At 35.2% G+C, this 18,439-nt stretch overlaps 1 protein-coding gene across 15 annotated transcripts in view; it reads left to right on the top strand.

Annotated features, from left to right (window-relative positions):
- ANKRD28 (ankyrin repeat domain 28) overlaps positions 1 to 17,189 on the top strand; it is a 151,818-nt gene extending 134,629 nt beyond the window's left edge. For 9 of the 15 annotated variants that reach the window (XM_039837068.1, XM_039837071.1, XM_039837073.1 and 6 more), the window contains 8 exons: positions 315 to 534; positions 6,586 to 6,673; positions 6,764 to 6,847; positions 7,460 to 7,605; positions 8,229 to 8,311; positions 8,736 to 8,818; positions 9,741 to 9,832; positions 15,256 to 15,542. In XM_039837068.1, coding sequence (XP_039693002.1) covers positions 315 to 534; positions 6,586 to 6,673; positions 6,764 to 6,847; positions 7,460 to 7,605; positions 8,229 to 8,311; positions 8,736 to 8,818; positions 9,741 to 9,832; positions 15,256 to 15,542 — 1,083 coding nt within the window. Of the gene's footprint in view, positions 1 to 314; positions 535 to 6,585; positions 6,674 to 6,763; positions 6,848 to 7,459; positions 7,606 to 8,228; positions 8,312 to 8,735; positions 8,819 to 9,740; positions 9,833 to 15,255 lie in introns of all 15 variants that reach the window. The other 6 variants (XM_039837061.1, XM_039837074.1, XM_039837072.1 and 3 more) reach the window with 1 other exon arrangement.
- Positions 17,190 to 18,439: the final 1,250 nt, after the last annotated feature.

Consider the following 18,439-nt stretch of genomic DNA (forward strand, 5'->3'; position numbering starts at 1 on the left):
TACTTTTTTATATTAGCAAAACTATTTTCTTACACATTTTTGTCTTTTTCACCTTTGAAATATCATTATTTCCATTGAATTATAAGTTCCTCTATTCCTGTTTTTCATACTACTTATATTTTGACAAAGTTACTGCCTTAACTGAATCTTAAAGTCACTTCCAATAAAACCACTGAATTACTCAAAAATGATAAATGCTTTGATTGACAAACGGATATAGGGAATATGGACTTTAAAAGTTTTGAATTGGCTATAATTGATATGTAGTGCCCAACATAATATATTCAACTACATTCAAATAATTTTTCTTCCAGGCAGTTACAGGCCATGAAGAATGTGTAGATGCATTACTTCAACATGGTGCTAAGTGCTTATTTCGGGATAGCAGGGGCCGGACACCTATACACTTGTCAGCTGCCTGTGGACACATCGGTGTTCTTGGAGCCCTTTTGCAGTCAGCAGCATCTGTGGATGCAAATCCAGCCATAACAGACAATCATGGATATACAGCACTTCACTGGGCTTGCTATAACGGTTAAGTATACAAATTTACATTAAATGCCTATTATGTACCAAGCAGAGACAACTAACTACAACACATTTCGATATGCATAAGAATGACATATTTATAAAGCAGACTTAAAGTTCAAAATTAGTAGGAAGCCTGGGAATAATCTACTGTGTAGTCACAGCTTACTTCTATTCCTTGTTGTGCTAAAGCTGACTCTGGCTGTCAAAGATGTTTTCAGAAAAGCTATCACTAAATTTGAAATTTTTCTTAGACCTTTGCTTAAACAATTTTGTGTTTTAAGTTACTTTTATAACATTGCCAATGTCTTTTATATAGTATGCTTGTATTTTGATTATATTCTTTTACTTTCTGAGTATACTTGTTTTAGGAGAAAAGTGACAAAGGTAGAAGAAACAATGAAAAGGCATCATATTCTAAACCAAAATCTGTATATATTTTCTAAACATATTGCAAGATAAGATTCTTATGTCAACAGTAACATGTATGCTCAACATTTTAAGGGAATAAAATCCTGTCAGACTATAGAAATAGAAACTTCAGAAACTTAGAAACTTTCATGGTTAAGTTAACTTTGCTGCATGATTAAAACAGACTAACTTTTAGCTTCTCAGAGGCTCACAGTCACAGTCCTTTTACAAGTTGGCTCATTAAAAGTTCTCAGAGAAGTATAAAGCTAAAGTATAGATGTTTAAAATGGACTTTGGCTTATGAGTTTCACTAATTAAAATAATTTAAGTAGCGAAGAATGTTGAGATGTATTAATTTTTTCCTGTGGAGGACCAAGATTTGGTCATCTTAGAAAACACATACATTATGTACAGTATAAACATCAATCCTGTCAAAATTTCGGCTTAGGGTTTTAGGGACATGAAGAGTATTTTTGTTTTGAATTTCAGTGTAGCATTCATATTAAAGTTAGTTGTGAGAGTAAATCTACAAAACTAGTTCACAATTCTAATAACTTTCCCTCAAAAGGTAGAGAAAATATAAATTACCTCTTTATATAAATATCTACTGGCTTAAAATAAGTGTAATATCTGTTCTAAAATTCACCTGATTGCCTTAACTTACTGGAAGTTGAAGTTTCTACCTTTCTATAATATATTGTTTCGTTGTTCTTTCACTGGGAACCATTTTGACAAATAATGTTGATTTATGATGAAAAAGGAAAAATCTGAATCTTGCAAAATTAAAGTTTAAGTGTTTTCATAAGTACTTTCTAGATATAATATTTTGATTTTCATATTAATTCTTATGTGAGAGTTCTGTTCTTTTGCTGAGGTTTTGGTCTCTTCCTAAGGACTGCTCTGTGATTACTATTAGTTATCCTTCAATTCCGAATACTGATGGCACCATAAGAAATTGAATAGTTAAACGAATTGCTAATTCAAAAATTTAGTTTTTTACTGCCTCAGATCCTTAGCCAGAACAGTCTTGAAAACTCTAAAACCTTTGGATTTTAACTTCTCTTTTCTCTTTTCAATTCACCAAAGTTAGTATTAAATGAGTAGTGAAGTGGCAAAAGATTAGTCCTAAGTCAAAAAGGATACTATATTTTGCCACTGAAATTTGGTTTGTTTTTAAAATGTAGCTTGACATTTTAAAAACAAATGAAAATATAATAGAAAAACATCCACAGATATGAATTTTGTTTATTTGAGAAATCAGTGAGATAAAACTATCTTTTTAATTTCTTATTATGAGATTGGTTAACAAAATCCACAAGTTTCCAGTGTATAATTCAACAGTAAGGCATATATATATTGCATTGTGTGTTCACCAACCACAGTTAGATTTCTTTCTGTCACCACATATTGGACCCCTTTTATCCCATCTACCTTCCCCCACCCTCTGGTAACCACTAGTCTATTGTCCATGTCCATGAATCTCTGTTTGTCCTTTTTGTTTGTTGCTTTTAGGTTTATATCCCACCTATAAGTGATGTCATGTGGTTTTCAAATTTTCTGTGTGGCTTATTTCATTTAGGATGATTATCTCGCGGTCCATCCATGCTGTCACAAATGACAGTATTTCATCTCTTACAGCTGAGTAACATTCTATTGTATTTATGTACCACATCTTCTTTATCCAGTCATCTATTGAGGGACACTTTGGTTGTTTCCATGTCCTGGCCACCGTGAATAACACTGCAATGAACATTGGTATGGAAATATCTTTTCGGATATATGTTTTCAAGTCTTTGGGGTAAATACCCAGTAGAGGGATTGCTGGATCGTATGGTAGATCAATTCTTAGTTTTTTGAGGAACCTCCATACTGTTTTCCATAGTGACTATACCAATTTGCAGTCCCACCAGCAGTGTATGAGGGTTCCTTTTTCTCTGCATCCTCTCCAGCGCTTGTTCTTACTTGTCCTGTTGATTATAGCTATTCTAACAGGTATGAGATAGTATCTCCTTGTGGTTTTGATTTGCATTTCCCTAATAGCTAGCGATGTTGAGCATCTTTTCATATGTTTGTCGCCCATGTGTATGTCTTCTTGGGAGAAGTGTCTATTCAGATCTTCTGCCTATTTTTTAATTGAATTGTTTGTTTTTTATTATTGAGTCTTATGAGTTCTTTGTATATTTTGGATATTAGGCCCTTATCAGAGGCATTGCTTACAAATATATTTTCCCATTTGATGGTTGTCTCTTTACCTTGTTGACGATTTCTTTTGCTGAGCAGAAGCTTTTGAGTTTGATGTAGTCCCATTCATTTATTTTTGCTTTTACTTCCCTCACCTTTGAGGTCAAATTCATAAAATCCTCTTTAAGTCTAAGGTCCATGAGTTTAGTTCCTATGTTTTCTTCTATGCATTTTATTGTTTCAGGTCTTATATTCAGATCCTTAATCCATTTGGAGTTAATTTTGGTATGTGGTGATAGACAACAGTCTAGTTTCATTCTTCTGCAGGTGGCTTTCCAGTTTTCCCAGTACCATTTATTGAAGAGGCTTTCCTTTCTCCACTGTATGTTTTTAGCTCTTTCGTCAAAAATTATTTGCCCATATAAAAATGAATTTACTTCTGCACTCTCGATTCTGTTCCACTGGTCTGTGTGTCTGTTTTTCTGCTAATACCATGCCGTTTTATTGTCGCTTTGTAGTATAATTTGAAGTCAGGAAGAGTGATGCCTCCAGCCTCATTCTTTTTTCTCAGAATGGCTTTGGTGATTCGGGGTCTTTTGTGCTTCCATACAAATCTGATAGATTTTTGTTCTATTTCTTTAAAAAATGCTGATGAGATTTTAATAGGGATTGCATTAAATCGAGATAAAACTATTTCAAAGCAGACTTTTATTGCTTGAAATTTTTTTTTTAATGTATCAGTGAGAGAATTAACCATCGGTAGAATCATACCATAAGGTATTTTTCCTCAGGTAGAGAATTTAGTTGTAAATATGCTACTGTAACTGTCCTTTGGAGAGTTGCTATCTATTATAACATTTCTTATTAAGTCTTTTCGCAGAATACTGTTTCCCTAAAGTGAATTTCTACTCTGTCTCTAACGAATTTAGACTTTCTAAGCACGCAGTGTACAAGAGAAAATTTTGCACAAACTACATGCCTGGTTGCCATTTAAAGATCATAACAGATGTGTCTAATTTCCAGACCGTAGCAAAATTATGATTCTGAATTGAGCTATAAGGAATTAGATGTGTGTTGGCTATATGCAATAAGAAACTATACAGACAGTCTAAAATTAATACCATATTTATAGCCAAAAGCCTATTTGTAATTTGGCATTTTGAGAGTAAAATATGTAAGATGGTTTTACTTTGACTAGTAATTATTGTACAGCTGAAAAGAAAATTGGAAGCACTCCAACAAAACAGAAAATAACCTTTCTCTCAAAATGGATTAATGACAAAGCTTTAGAAAGGAACTGGTTATACATAACTAAACCTTCAAGTTCAGATTTTCAATTATGTAGTCTTTCAGTCATAGAACTTAAGAGTACTTGCATTATCTCATATGTTCCTTTATAAAAAATTATCAAATTTTACAAAGCACTACTCATCCTCAGTATATTCCTCTGAAACATGAAGAGACAAGTTTTTTCATTCTTTCATAAACTAGGACACAAGTAATTAGTTTCTTGGCTCAATATGACCCAATAATGGTTGCTGGAGGTAATCAGGAGCCCCAGGACTCCCTTTTTTTTTTTTTTTGCAGTTTGCAATATACTCAGTGATTCTCAAACCTTTTAGCCTCAGGACCTGTGGGTTTATCACTATTAACATTTACTATATTGGAAATTAGAATTGAGAAATTTAATGCTATTTAATAATTTATTTTAAAATACTATTCTATTACATGTCAATATGAGTAATATTTTTTGAAAGGTAACTGTTTTCCAAAAGAAAAATTTTAGGGGAGTGGCAAATTTCTTTAATGGATAGTTATTATCCTAGAGTTACCCAGACCACACCTTGATAACTGCTATACCAGGAAAATAAGAGACTCTTAGATTAATGCTGGACAACTTTCTATGGTTACTTTTTGGTAATGAGTTAACATGAGAGAGGGAATTAAAGTAGGGTTTTTCAACCTCAGCACTCTTGACATTTTGGGTCAGATAATGCTTTGTTGTGAGAAACTATCATGTGTATTGCAGGATGTTTAAGCAGCATTCCTGGCTTCTACCTATTAGATACCAGTAGCACTTCCCTACCCCATGCCCAGTTGCTATAAGCAAAAATGTCTCCAGACATGGCCATGTGTCTCCTGAGGGGCAAAACTGCTCCATTTGAGAACCACTGGATTAAAGAACTGACAAAAGATGGAACACAATTAAAGGTTTCCTATTTACTTTTTCCCCTGATAAAAACAATTATAGGATAAAGATTAAGTTGAGCTATTGTTTAAGAATGTTATAGTAATTTAAAAAGAAAAGGAATATAGCATTACTTTTTTATCCAAATATTAAGCCATAGAAATAAAGAGACTATGTAAGAATCTAATTTATTCCTACAGCAGATTCTCAAATGCCTAATGAAATAAAAGAAGCAACATTTCAATTTCAGCAATTAGTATAGCAATTGTTGTATTCTTACTAAAACAGAGACTTTGTAAATTAGATTAAGAAAACCTGAGGTTTGGATTTTTCCCTGTTTTCAGAGTTGTATTAAAAACTATCAGTAATCAATATACTTGTCCATTAACCCCACACTATTATTTCTAAAAAATTGTTCTGGAAAAATACTCTTTTTTAAAAATAGTATTGGAATGTTTCATTACAATATTTTTGATAATACACAAAGAAACAAACCAGCAATCACCTTGAAAGCCATAATTAGAAATGAAATTATTTATGATACACTTCAATATTGTGAAGTTCTTCCAAACATTCAAAAATAAGATTTCTATGAATGTCATTTTGGAAGGATATATACAGTTTATTAAGTAAAAAAAAAAAGTTGCAGAAGTAACATCCCATTTGTGTAAAAATTTAAAAGGAATTGTGTGTGTGCGTGTGTGTACATACAGTTGTATATGCCTAGAAATTTTCTGGAACTGTTAAGGTAGCAGTTATAGAATGTAGAACTGAGACAGTAGGGGTAGGAGCAGCAGAGACATGTGCTCCTTCCTTCTTAAACACTTCTGTAGTAGTTGATATTTTACCATTACCTCATTACTATACTTAGAAAATATTTAAATTTTAAAGTTAATTATGTTGTATAAATATGTATTATTTTGAAAGTTATACTGTGCTGTATAAATGTGACATTTTAAAAAATAATGACCAAATAACTCTAAACTGGTCACTAGGGAAAAGAATAATGAAACAGTTTTTCCCCCACAAATTAAATATTTGCTACATACATAATAAACTACAGTAAAATTATCATAAGAAGCTACTGTACTCCAGGTCTTGAGGTTGTACTTTGTGTTCCAAAGCTCCTGAAAATATGCTGTGTAATGGGTTCAGTGGACTGGTTATTTTTGATCCATGTAAAGCTTTTTCCTACCTGCGTAAGGATATATTGGATGTATATTGGCCCTTTGGTATTTTGGGGGATTTTAATATCTGATTCTCATTTACATATTTAGGTCATGAGACATGTGTAGAACTTCTTTTAGAACAAGAAGTTTTCCAGAAAATGGATGGAAATGCTTTCAGTCCATTGCACTGTGCTGTGTAAGTAAACACAGAATGAATCAGATTTGTTTTGACTGTTTAAGAAATGCACCATTGCTGTGATAGTGATCTCCTTGTTACCTTACACAGGATAAATGACAATGAAGGTGCTGCTGAGATGTTAATTGATACATTAGGTGCCAGCATCGTGAACACCACAGATTCAAAAGGAAGGTAGGAGATTCATCTATGTAGGCAGTAGTTTTACTTTCAATAGGAAAAAATGTGGAAGACTAAAAACTGGGAAGACTGGACTAATGTGGAAGAATATATAGACAACCCATTATTAATTAAAAGTTGATTTATATTCACAAATATAAATTGCTCTGAAGTCTTAATTATGTTTTCATTAGAAAAGACTTTTCTATTATGCTTTTTAGCCAGTTTTCGTCTTTTTAAAACTTGTAAAAATATAAAGATTTCCCCCCTTTTTAAGTGGTATGTTTGTTAATAAAGTTAACATTTTTCTGTATAGAAATAAAAACTGGAAGAGAGTTCATTCGTAATAGATTGCAGTTTTTGGATCAGGCCTTATTTATTTCAAAATGTCCTTTAATGATATAATATTGTTTTAGCAATTTTATATTTTATCCTTATTTATAATAGTATAATAAGGTCCTTTATCTTGTCAGAAATACAAATTTTGTGGCAAAATTTTGTATCTAGGCAGTGTTTTTATAGTCTAATCTATAAACCCTTGAAAATTACTTGTCATAAATTAAGGAATAATTTTTTAGAGTATATGACATAGATTTAGTCAGGTCTTTCGATTTCTCCATGTCGCAGAACTCCTCTCCATGCAGCCGCCTTTACAGACCACGTGGAGTGTTTGCAGCTGCTGCTCAGCCATAATGCTCAAGTCAATTCTGTGGATGCTTCTGGGAAAACACCTCTCATGATGGCTGCAGAAAATGGACAAACAAACACAGTTGGTAAAGAAACTGGTTAAGGCTTTATTATTCTAAGTATCTGTATTGCTTATGTAGAACTTAGATCCCAAGCCTTCTGACTCTAGTTCACCAAATTTTCCACTAGTTATCCCACCACTCCTGAGATTTAAAACCTTTTACCTACTTAAAACCCACATTTCATTTAGGGCTACAATGTTGTCATTTGTCCTTCTGATTGAATAGTCTACTTTCACAAGGCAGTGTGAGGTAGTTGTTCAGAACATTGGCTCTGGAGTCAGAATGACTGAATTTGAATCCTAGATCTGCCAAGTAAGTGACCTTATCCCTCAGTTTTTTATTTATAAAGTGAGAAAAATAACAGTACTTACTTTGTAGGGTTGTTGTGAGGGTTAAATAAGTTATTATAGATCCAGAGCACTTAAAACAGTATTTGAAATTTAGAAAGCACTCACAAAATAAATGTTAGTTACAGTTGTTCATGTCTTTGACTAATATAGTATGTATGTTTTATATTATAGTATTTTTCTTACACTTTTTGCTAGAGGTATATTTTTGCTTTGTGTCTTCATTTCTCTACAGTGAGTTATTGATAATCTAAGACATGTGTTTATAAACATAAGAATTGATGCAATTTTTCCTCCCAGAGATGCTGGTTAGCAGTGCTAGTGCAGATCTGACTTTACAAGATAACAGTAAAAACACCGCCCTCCATTTGGCTTGCAGCAAGGTACGTACACATTTTAAGGACATGTTTTCATTGTTAATATCAACAGTGGCATTTAAAGTATTTCTACTTCACTAAAATGAACAGAGCTAGGGACTGAACCTCTAATGATCACTGGCTTCAGAGTTCTTGAAAAAAAGTGCTGATGAGTTGGGCACCATGGTGAATAAGAGTCACCAGTAAGCCAAGTAAGTTTTGGAGCACAAGCCAAAACATAATTATTGTCTTTCTTTGATCTTATCTTAAATATTCTTGTCCTCTCCCCCTAACCTCATTCCACCAACACATGTTTGAACACATATTTAAGGAATTAGCCAAGAAAATCCATGGTGATATACCTGCGTGGACTGGGGTAGGGGTGTATTGAGTGTACAAATTTATCTTTAATGGTACCCAAGTTATCAAAAGTTATTTTCTGTAATTTTAGGGTCATGAAACTAGTGCCTTGTTAATACTGGAAAAGATAACAGATAGAAACCTCATCAATGCAACCAATGCAGCCTTGCAAACGTAAGTACTTTGTCTAGGGTAAACCAGTGACCTGTAACTATAGAAATGATTGACAGGATTGATTTCTTTCTAACATGGGACCATTGGAATCAGTCACAGATTTTATAATTGACAAAACTTATTTCTAAAATCATCACAATTAAAAGATATATTACTAAAAAAAAATTTTTTTTGAACTTGAAACTTTATTATTGAAAATAATGTGTTTTTTCTCAATCCAATTTTATGGGGGAAAGTAATACTATCTGTATGTTTCATGGAAACCAACTGGAATAGTACATATGTGACACTAGCAATAAATGAGGTAAAAAGCTTTATGTGTCTGTAAGCTAAAGAGATTTCAGAAAGAATCAAGTTCTTAATCTGAGCATCCAGCCTGCAGGTGACTACTTAGACCTTAGATTGATATCTCCTGTTGTCTTCTCCCAATTTCCATTTGCTGTTCTACTCTGAGACTTGGTAAAAAGAAAAATTATTTGATGCTTGTTCCCATTCATGTATCAATCAGATCTCTTAAGGGCCCCAGAATTAGTCATGGAACTTATAAAGTGTTTTCAAAGCCTATTGGAATTTGTGCTATTGCAATTTATAGTTTTCATTGTATATTCTGTTGTACCTGTTTGCCAGCCTCATTCCTTAAAAACAACTTAAGAATGTAGTTCAGTTGGTAAAATCTTTTTAAACATTGAGTCTTCAAAGGAGACAAACAAGGGTTTCGTGAAGGCGAGAACTTGCTAATGTGGCCCGGTGCTAAGCTTATGCACATTGACGAGGTTTGTCAGTGCACTGCACACTGGTTCTGCTGTCTCCCACTCCCACCTAGGACTAGGTGCCTCAGATTTGTAGCATGTGTGTTTGTGTGCACATGCACTGCCTGGGCATGCATATAAAAACATGTATATGTATAATTTTTTTCCCCTAGACCTCTGCATGTTGCTGCCCGAAATGGGCTAACAATGGTGGTTCAGGAGCTTTTGGGGAAAGGAGCAAGTGTGCTTGCAGTAGATGAGAATGGTAAGTAGGTTCTGTATTCTCTTTCCTTAACCTATATCTTACTCTAGAAGCTTTTATCTTTGGACTATCCATGTTTGAAGTAAGCTTGGATATTTTTTATTTGTCCAAGAAAAAAGCTGAAATTAATATCGAGTAGTACTTTGAGGCAAAGGGAATAAGGGCAAGAGGAACAGGAAAAGTTCATCTAACAGATGAACTTCTGGATTTTACATATCTGTTAAACCAGAGTTAGTGTTGATTAGCTTTGGTTTAGTGTTACCATCTTGTTTTCTCTTAATATTCAACTGTCTTAACCTAAAGGTTCTTAACCTTTAGGTTCTTGACCAAAAGCTAATATTCTCACTTATGCACTAAATCATGTCCCCTTTTGCCTACTTGAAACTATTACTTTAGTAGTTCTTTGCTTTTGTGTCCTAAAGTAACAATTTTTTGTTGAAATCTTCATAGATTATTCTCATCTATATGTAAACCTTTTTTTTCATATCAAAGAAAAGTCCTTTATTTATCCCACTAATCCTTCCAGCTACTGCCATATTTCTCTGTTCCCCTTTACAGCAAAATTACTGAAGAGCTGGCTCTCCTGTTTTCCCCAGTTCTTCTTTCATTCTCTTAAATCCCCTCCAGTCAGACCTTTGCCCTCCACCACACCGCACAATTATTCTCAAGTTCACCAATGACCTCCACTATGTTGAGAATCAATTCTTAGTTCTCATTTTACTTGATATAATTTCAGAATGTGGTACGACCTACTTTTTTTTTTTTTTTTTAAATAAGAATAAGGGGTTTAGTATGGAATTTAAAGTGCACATGAATAAGGGACTACCTGGGGATCTGAAGGTTGCAATCAGTATTCCCCCAAACAATCGCCATATTTTCCTTTATGCTGCACACTGCTTCTTGGGTAAATACGTGTGGATCACTTTAGGGCAGGACAAGAGGCAGAGTCACAGTAACTACGATTTGATTTCAGTGCCCTCCTTTAGATGAACATAGTCTCCCTTCATTCACAAATACCTGGTTCCTTGAATTGGTAACTGGGTGACGGTTTCTAACTCACTATGTTTCTAACTCACTATGGTTGGATTAAGTAACTAGATTTACTGGAACCGAAAACTATTTGCTTGTTTGTGTTTTATTACATCTATTTTCTTTTATTCAGGTATAATTGACATATAGTATTATATTAGTTTCAGGTGTGTATGCTTTTTCATTGGTAAACTTTCTTTACTTGGCTTTCAGGACTCCGAACTTTCTTGGTTTTCCTCCTGTTTCTCATTCCTTCTCAGTTAATTTTGCAGTTTCTTCCTCTTTCCAACTCTTTAATTTTGGATGGGTCTAAGACTCAGTCCTTGGTTCTTTTTGCTTTCCCTGTTTACATTCACTTCCTAGGTAATCTCATCCAGTCCCTCAGTTCTAAATACTACATATAAGACCTCTCACAAGCTCCATATTTATAGATCCAGCTGCCTAATTTGCAATGCCATGTGGATGTCTAGTAACTCAGACAAACCTAACATGTCCAGAACTGAACTGCTGATCCTTTCTCTCTTCCCCCTGCCAAGCTCATTCTCCCCACAGCCATCCTGATTTCAGCTGATAGCAGTTCTCATCCTTACAGTTGCTCAGGGAAAAAACCTGGAGTCCTTGACTTCTCTCTCTCACACCCAGTATACAATCCATCAGCATATACTATTGGTCCTCTTCCAGAGTGTATCTACAATATACCTACTTTTTTCTCCTCTACTCCTACCACCCTGGCCTGGATCCTTTTAAAGTGTGTGAAAAGATTAGTCCTCTCAATCTCAGTTCTCTTATAATCCTTATGATTTACAGGGCCCTGCATGATTGGTTCTGTGCCCTGTTTACCTCTCTGACCTCTTCTGCTCTTCCTTCTCTCTATTCTGCCATGCCATCCCCTCCACACCAGGGATGTACATGTGTCGTGATCTTTGTTCTGGCTGTTTCCTCTGCCTGGAACACTCTGTCCCCAAGCAGTCTTTGACTAAATCCTTCACCTGTTTCAAATCTTAGCTCAAATTTCATTTTCTAGTGAAGCCTATCCTGACTACCGCATTTATACTACACCCTGCTGCACATACCCCCCTACCACAGCGTTCTCAGCCCTTGTTAACCTGCTCTAGTCTTTCCTCTTTCTTTTTTCCATGGAGTTTATCTTCTAACGTGTTGTATATAATTTACTTTTTATTATGTTAATTATGTGTCTCCCTCATTAGAATGAATATAAGCTCCAGGAGGGCAGGGACTCTGTCAGTGGCGTTCATTGATACATTCTTAGTGCTTAAAAGAATACATGGACATAGTGGAGATTCCGAATATTTGTTGGGTGAGTGGTGAGTGATTATACCGAGCATGTGCTGAGTTCTAAAGATATGATGTAGAATGAGGCGGTCAGGTTCCTTGAATGGAGAAGAATATAAGCAGAGTGTTTTAGTGCACTTGAAATAGTTCAATTGGAGTAAACTTAGAATGTTGCGAGAGTATGTGAAAGAGTGTTCAAACCCTTTTGTAGGATCAGGGAAGACATCCAAAAAAAAATGACTTCTGAGCCAAAATCCAAAAGACACGTAAAAAGTGGAAGAGAACTTTCAAAGCAGAGGGTAGCATGTTTAGAGATTTAACGCAGGGCAGTGTAAGTACTGAGCTCTGCCAGCCTCTTCGATCAAGTGGCAAAGGATCTGTGCACTAGGAAGTTAGTGGTCTGAGGGAGACAAGAGTAGAACAGGAAAACAAGTTAGCAGTTTTAGGTGAGAGGAGATGGTAGCCAGAATAAAGGTAGAGGCATTGGAGGTGTTATGATGAAACTCACTGGGACTTGGTGAGGGAGGAAGTCGCATACTCCCTGGTTTGAAGTACTGTGTGGAAAGAGTGCCTGTGTTTAGCAGAATTATGTTAAGTTAAAAAAGTCAAAGGTGGGAACGTAAGAGAAAGAGCTGGTTTCATTTAGGCATTTGAGAAAAATTTGGTGGAAACTCCAAGTGGGTAATTGGATATATATGGATGTGGAGCCCGAAATCATTAGGATATGTAGTCATGAAATGCATGGAAGTGGTAAATATCACCCACTAAGATAAGTTCAGACTCACCCAGCTTTAAAAGAAACTTACATTATCATTAAATTATATTTCTGGAAGTATAGCAATTACATAAATTAAAATGAGGGCTAAAATGCTAACTGTATAGGATATTTGACTACATTATGAAGCTCTGAATCAACAGTTGATATGCAAGTCTTCGTTGACCATTTTCAAGATTTTATATACTTTTTTCTTATAAAGAAAGGTAAGGGATAATATAACAGATGATAATGAAGATCACCTGTGACCTGAATATCATTTAACACATTTTGCAATGTGAAATAGTAATCATTGCCCAAAGTTGACAAGTCATAGTAAATACCGATCTCATTTTATAATCAATCTATAATTTGATTCTAAACTTCAAATTAATTATCCAGTTATAAATTGCTCAAATAACAATAGTGGTTAATGATTACTTAGGCTCTGTAGTCTTAAGCTGAGACTAGATAAAGGGCCCAATATATCCTGTGCCTAATTCACTCTAAGAATGAGGTTAAGTGATATTTCCATGGATTTTTCTAGAGGAATCAAAATATATTATTCTTGCGTGGAATGAATTAGACCCCTATCCTCAAGCAGTTTGCTTCTCTTACATTTCTCTTTTGCTGACCACACCAACCTCATGCAGAGAGGAGAGCCTCTTTTTAGTCATATTTAGAATGCACTCAGATGCTCTTCTTCCCCCGTCCCCACTCTCAGCCAAGGCATCATGGCCTGTCTAATGGGTTGCTCTGCCTACCAGCAGGAGAGCACAATAGGCATCTTCAGAGGAGCCCTTTAAACAAGTGTTGGCATTGAAGCACCCTCCTACTCACTTTGAGCTAATAGAGTTTAATTAAAAATATGCACACTCTTCAGCCACTCCTGCCAAACTTGCAAGGGCATCAGCTGTTTTCTTTGACCCTTGGAAAAGGGGAAATTTATGAAGGGAAAAAATTATCTTTTTCTCAAGGCTAATGTAACATAGCCTTGATAAAAATATACAAGAATTAGAAACAGCCAAATGCCTAATACTTAAAATGAATAACTAAACCATGGTATAATCACACAGTAGAATATGTAACAATGAAAATGAACCGACTACAGCTACATACAACAGTGTGGATAAATCTTATAGACACGTTAAACAAAAGAAGACACGTAATAAATAATACATACTGTATGATTCCATTTATATTAGGTTAAAAGTCAAAACTAAACTATAGTGTTTATGAATTCAAGTAGAAAGGAAAGCACAGAAATGATCACCACGTGAGTCAGAAAAGTGGTTAACTTTGTGAAATAGAAAAGGGATAGTGAATAGGGAAGGGACAGGCAGGGCTTCTGGTATGCTGCTAATGCCCTCTTTCCTGATTCGGATGGTGGTTTCATGAATGTTTTGTGATAAATCAGTCAGCTATTTGAAAAACAAATGTGACTTTATAAAATATATACATATATGTGTGTGAAGGCTAAAAACATGAGTAAATATAGTAATAGGGAAAACCGTGTCAGATGTGCAAGGAAGGACACATGAAGCTGTAAACTCGAACTTTAAGACATTTGCTGCCAAAGTTCCGTATGGGAAAATCTAAGCCTGGCAACTCACAGTGTGCTCTCGCCATCTTCTCTCCCGCTCCATCCTCAAGACTGGGTCTTGTACCAACTAAAGTATCAAATGTTTCCTTACTCAGTTTGTTGTATTGATAACTCTGTGGTGCCTTAGGGCTAAGGTCAGTTTTCTGTTAAAGAAAGGAACAGTTACAAAGGAAACATTTGTTTTGACTTAGGTTTTAAAAGTTCACCTATCTGCTGGTTTTTCTTCAGTGGACTCTGACCCTGAAAGTTAAACGACAGCAAAATATCATTCATTCAACATTTCTCTTTTGAGCACCTACTTGGTGCTTCATTCATGAATCTCTACTCATGTAGAAATCTCAGCATATAAGCACTTAAACTTATATAACTTAAAATTAACAGTAAGATGCTTCCACCATTCTGAAAGAAGATTATCAAACTTTTTTTTCCCCTTATTCTAGCCCAGTAATAATCTGTGAATTCAGATGGATATGGATAACTTGGATGATTTTCCCAAGATCTTACATCTCTGGGCCTTAGTTTCTTTTACTATAATACAGTCTGTTAGGTCTCTTCCTGCCCTAGATTGCTATGACTCTTCTTTTTCTACTTATTGGAAATTTCTGAATCACTCTAATGAAACCAATTTATCATAAGCCAAGTAATTGAAAATACATCTAAAGTTGAAGGCCTTTAGGCTTATTTCCTAATATAATGAAAATGAGTCTCAGGATGTTTAATTTTTTAAATTTTATCTTTTAATTCTAGGCTATACCCCAGCTTTGGCCTGTGCTCCCAATAAGGATGTAGCTGATTGCCTAGCTCTCATTTTGGCCACCATGATGCCTGTCTCATCAAGTAGCCCTTTATCATCCCTGACATTCAATGCCATTAATCGTTACACCAACACCTCAAAAACAGTCAGCTTCGAAGCCTTGCCCATCATGAGGAATGAACCTAGTTCCTATTGCAGTTTCAACAACATTGGCGGGGAACAGGAGTACTTATACACCGACGTGGACGAGCTCAATGACTCCGATTCTGAGACCTACTAAGAGCCTGAGCCAGAGGTCCAAGGAGAGAGTTCTGACACTAACGCTTCAAACTGTGCTTTTTCAGGAAAAAGGCACTTTGTTATTCTCGTACAAATTCAACCTAAGAGGAAAGATCACAGAGTGAGCGAATATAAGAAATGTGATGACATTAGGAAGAAGAATTTTAAAGGCAAGTTTTGGAAAAGGAACTTCTAGAATCTTGAAATAGACTTGGCCAGAGGAAAACGTTTTGCTGTCAGATTGCTTTGTGGAATTGTTTTATTTGGTTTTGCAGTGCCAGGAATGATTTGGGACACTGTGCACCCTAATCTGCTTACATAAGCAACACTATTGTAAAAGAAGAGATAAAGACACTAGATTTTAATGTTATCAATAAAACTACAGCTAAATTTAAGGGCAATAAAAGTTTGGTACAATAAGTAGGCATTATGTGCACAGCAAATTGCCAAAGGACCAAATAACTTAAAGGTTTTTTAATAGAATACCATTTTGTGGAAACTGGACTAGGTGAAATGAGACGTTATCTAAACCAAACTTTAATATTTCTGAAAATGAAGTCGAGATTTGGTTTTAAATGTTGATTTTTTTTTTTTAAACAAAACATCTGAAAGCCTTCGAATACTGTATTAAACCATGAGAGAAAGCAGATGTATTTTTACATTTTTTCTTTTACATAAAAATTTTAAAATTCCAAGTTTTGTAATATTAGAATTAAAAACCAGCTGACTGAGTGCAGTCAGGGTGGAATATTTGTGACGTAGACATGAGATAGGTTGGGATCGGGCTATTGTTGCCCGGTTTTGAAGGGTTTAGGTTTTAAATTGAACTATTTTTGTTTGAAAATGTAAAGAATTTCCTAGAAGAAATTTTCAGAAAATCAAAAAGTAGATTATTTTCACCCTTTTGCAGCTGAGAGGTCCTGGGAGGTTTTCAGCCTCTACTTTGGATGGTGCACCTTCGTCACTTACGTTACTTCTGTGCCTGCACAGCGAGTTGCGAGTTGGGGAGTTTTCGTTGTCATTGTTTAGTGAAGAATCAAATCCCTTGTTATTAATAAATTAACATCATCAGGTCTCTTGGAAGGTGTTTGAATATTTGGCAAACTTTAAAATACTAAAACCTCTAGGTCCTATTCAGATTTATTGTAGCATGTTTGTAACATGCTACTTTTGGGGTTGGGGGACAATTGCCTGCCAGATTGGAAGACTGCCTTTCAAATAACAGGGAGAGGGAAATGGCTGAGGGTTAGACTTTTAAGTAACAATTTACATGGTTCTGCTTTTACTGTAACTGTCACTTTCCCAGTGAGAATGATTTCACATATGTAGAGGGTCAGGTCTAAGTATAAAGTTCCATAAATTTTCACAAAATGATACCCAATTTCATTTTATCCTTTTTGTATTGTAAAACTGGAAACCTTATGACATTGTAAATTATCAGCTGGTTTTTCTGAATATAAAGTGTGAAAACACAGAACAGTATTTTGATCTATTTGATAATTTTGTGGGTTTTTTGAAGAATTAATGAGCATGTACATAGAAATAGTGACTGCTTGAATACTGTATTTACTTGCACTCTTTCAGTACATCAAGATTCCTGTATATTTTAGAGTATAATAAAACACAGATGTGAGTTGTATTTAATGAATAATGTATTTGTATCTGTGCATATTACCTAAAAATCTATAAAGTTTCTAGGGCATTGACTACTAGATTTTAAGCATTTTTTCTAAAATATTTACAGAAATTATAAATGTAATCCTCCATGTTTTCTTTATAATATAAAGAAGTCCTAATGGACCCTTCCTAAGTATTAGTGATAGGAAGGTGAATATGCATTTTAAAGACAGCAGACTACATTTTCTATTGTACCTTTTGAAAAAAAAGAAAAAACTCAAGAGGATTCTAAAAGTATACATATATGTGCTTTCTCTTTCCTTTTAGGAATTCTCTTCTGAATTCCCTGAGGGAATTTTCTAGAATCTCAGAATTGAAAGAGACCTGAGGTTCATCCAGGCTAACCTCTTAACAAATGCAGGAGTCCCTTCTACAAGGGTGATCTTTCCACCTTGAACACTTCCGGTGGCTCTACCTCACCAAGCAGTCCGTTCAGTTGTCGAGCAGCTCTAACTGTTAGAAAGGTCTTCCTTAGATGGAGCTGAAGCCTCCCTCCTGGTAACTTCTGTCCTTGGGCCTGGGTCTGTCCTCCAAGAGAACACTGAGAACATTGAAAAGATGACTCTTGTGCCCTCTGCCATGTCTTCTCTTTTACAGGCTGTTGACTTATCTGCGCTGATTTCTAGAAGGACTCATTAGACACACTGTTCGATTTACCACATCTAATGAAATCCGAGGTGTAGCTATAAAGTAACAAGCTGTTTTTAATTTATCCTCACATATATCAGAACTTAGATCTTGCATCACTTTATGTAAATGATGCTGTTGCTGAAAATATTCGTGAGGTGGTCCTTGGGATTGCTTGCCCGCTAGGAAAACTGTTTCATTGCTTTGTGATCGCATTTTGTGATAGTCTGTCCCCCAGCTTGATCAACCACTTCCTTTGTTCTGCAGGGAAAACCCAAAGTACTGTCCCAAATAGTATTTGAACAGCACTAGTATTGTTGGAGTAAGTACATGGACTTTTTAATGAATGAACACAGCACCACAGTAAGTTCCCTTATGGTTACACCTTGTATGTCAAAAGCATTCGGGCCCTGCTCTGTAGTGGTTTTTATCCTCGCACAGAACAGAAGAGCACGTCTGCTTTTTTAACTTCTGCATGAAAGGTGACATCTGATATCCGATGTGTATTTTAATAATACCAGCTTCTGCTCTAGAACTGCTTTGGGGGAAATGGTGGTAATAGCAAATGACCTCCTTTAACAAGACACTCAACTC

The sequence above is a fragment of the Pteropus medius genome, unplaced genomic scaffold (genome assembly GCF_902729225.1).
Source record: "Pteropus medius unplaced genomic scaffold, Ma_sr-lr_union100, whole genome shotgun sequence".
NCBI lineage: Eukaryota > Metazoa > Chordata > Mammalia > Chiroptera > Pteropodidae > Pteropus > Pteropus medius.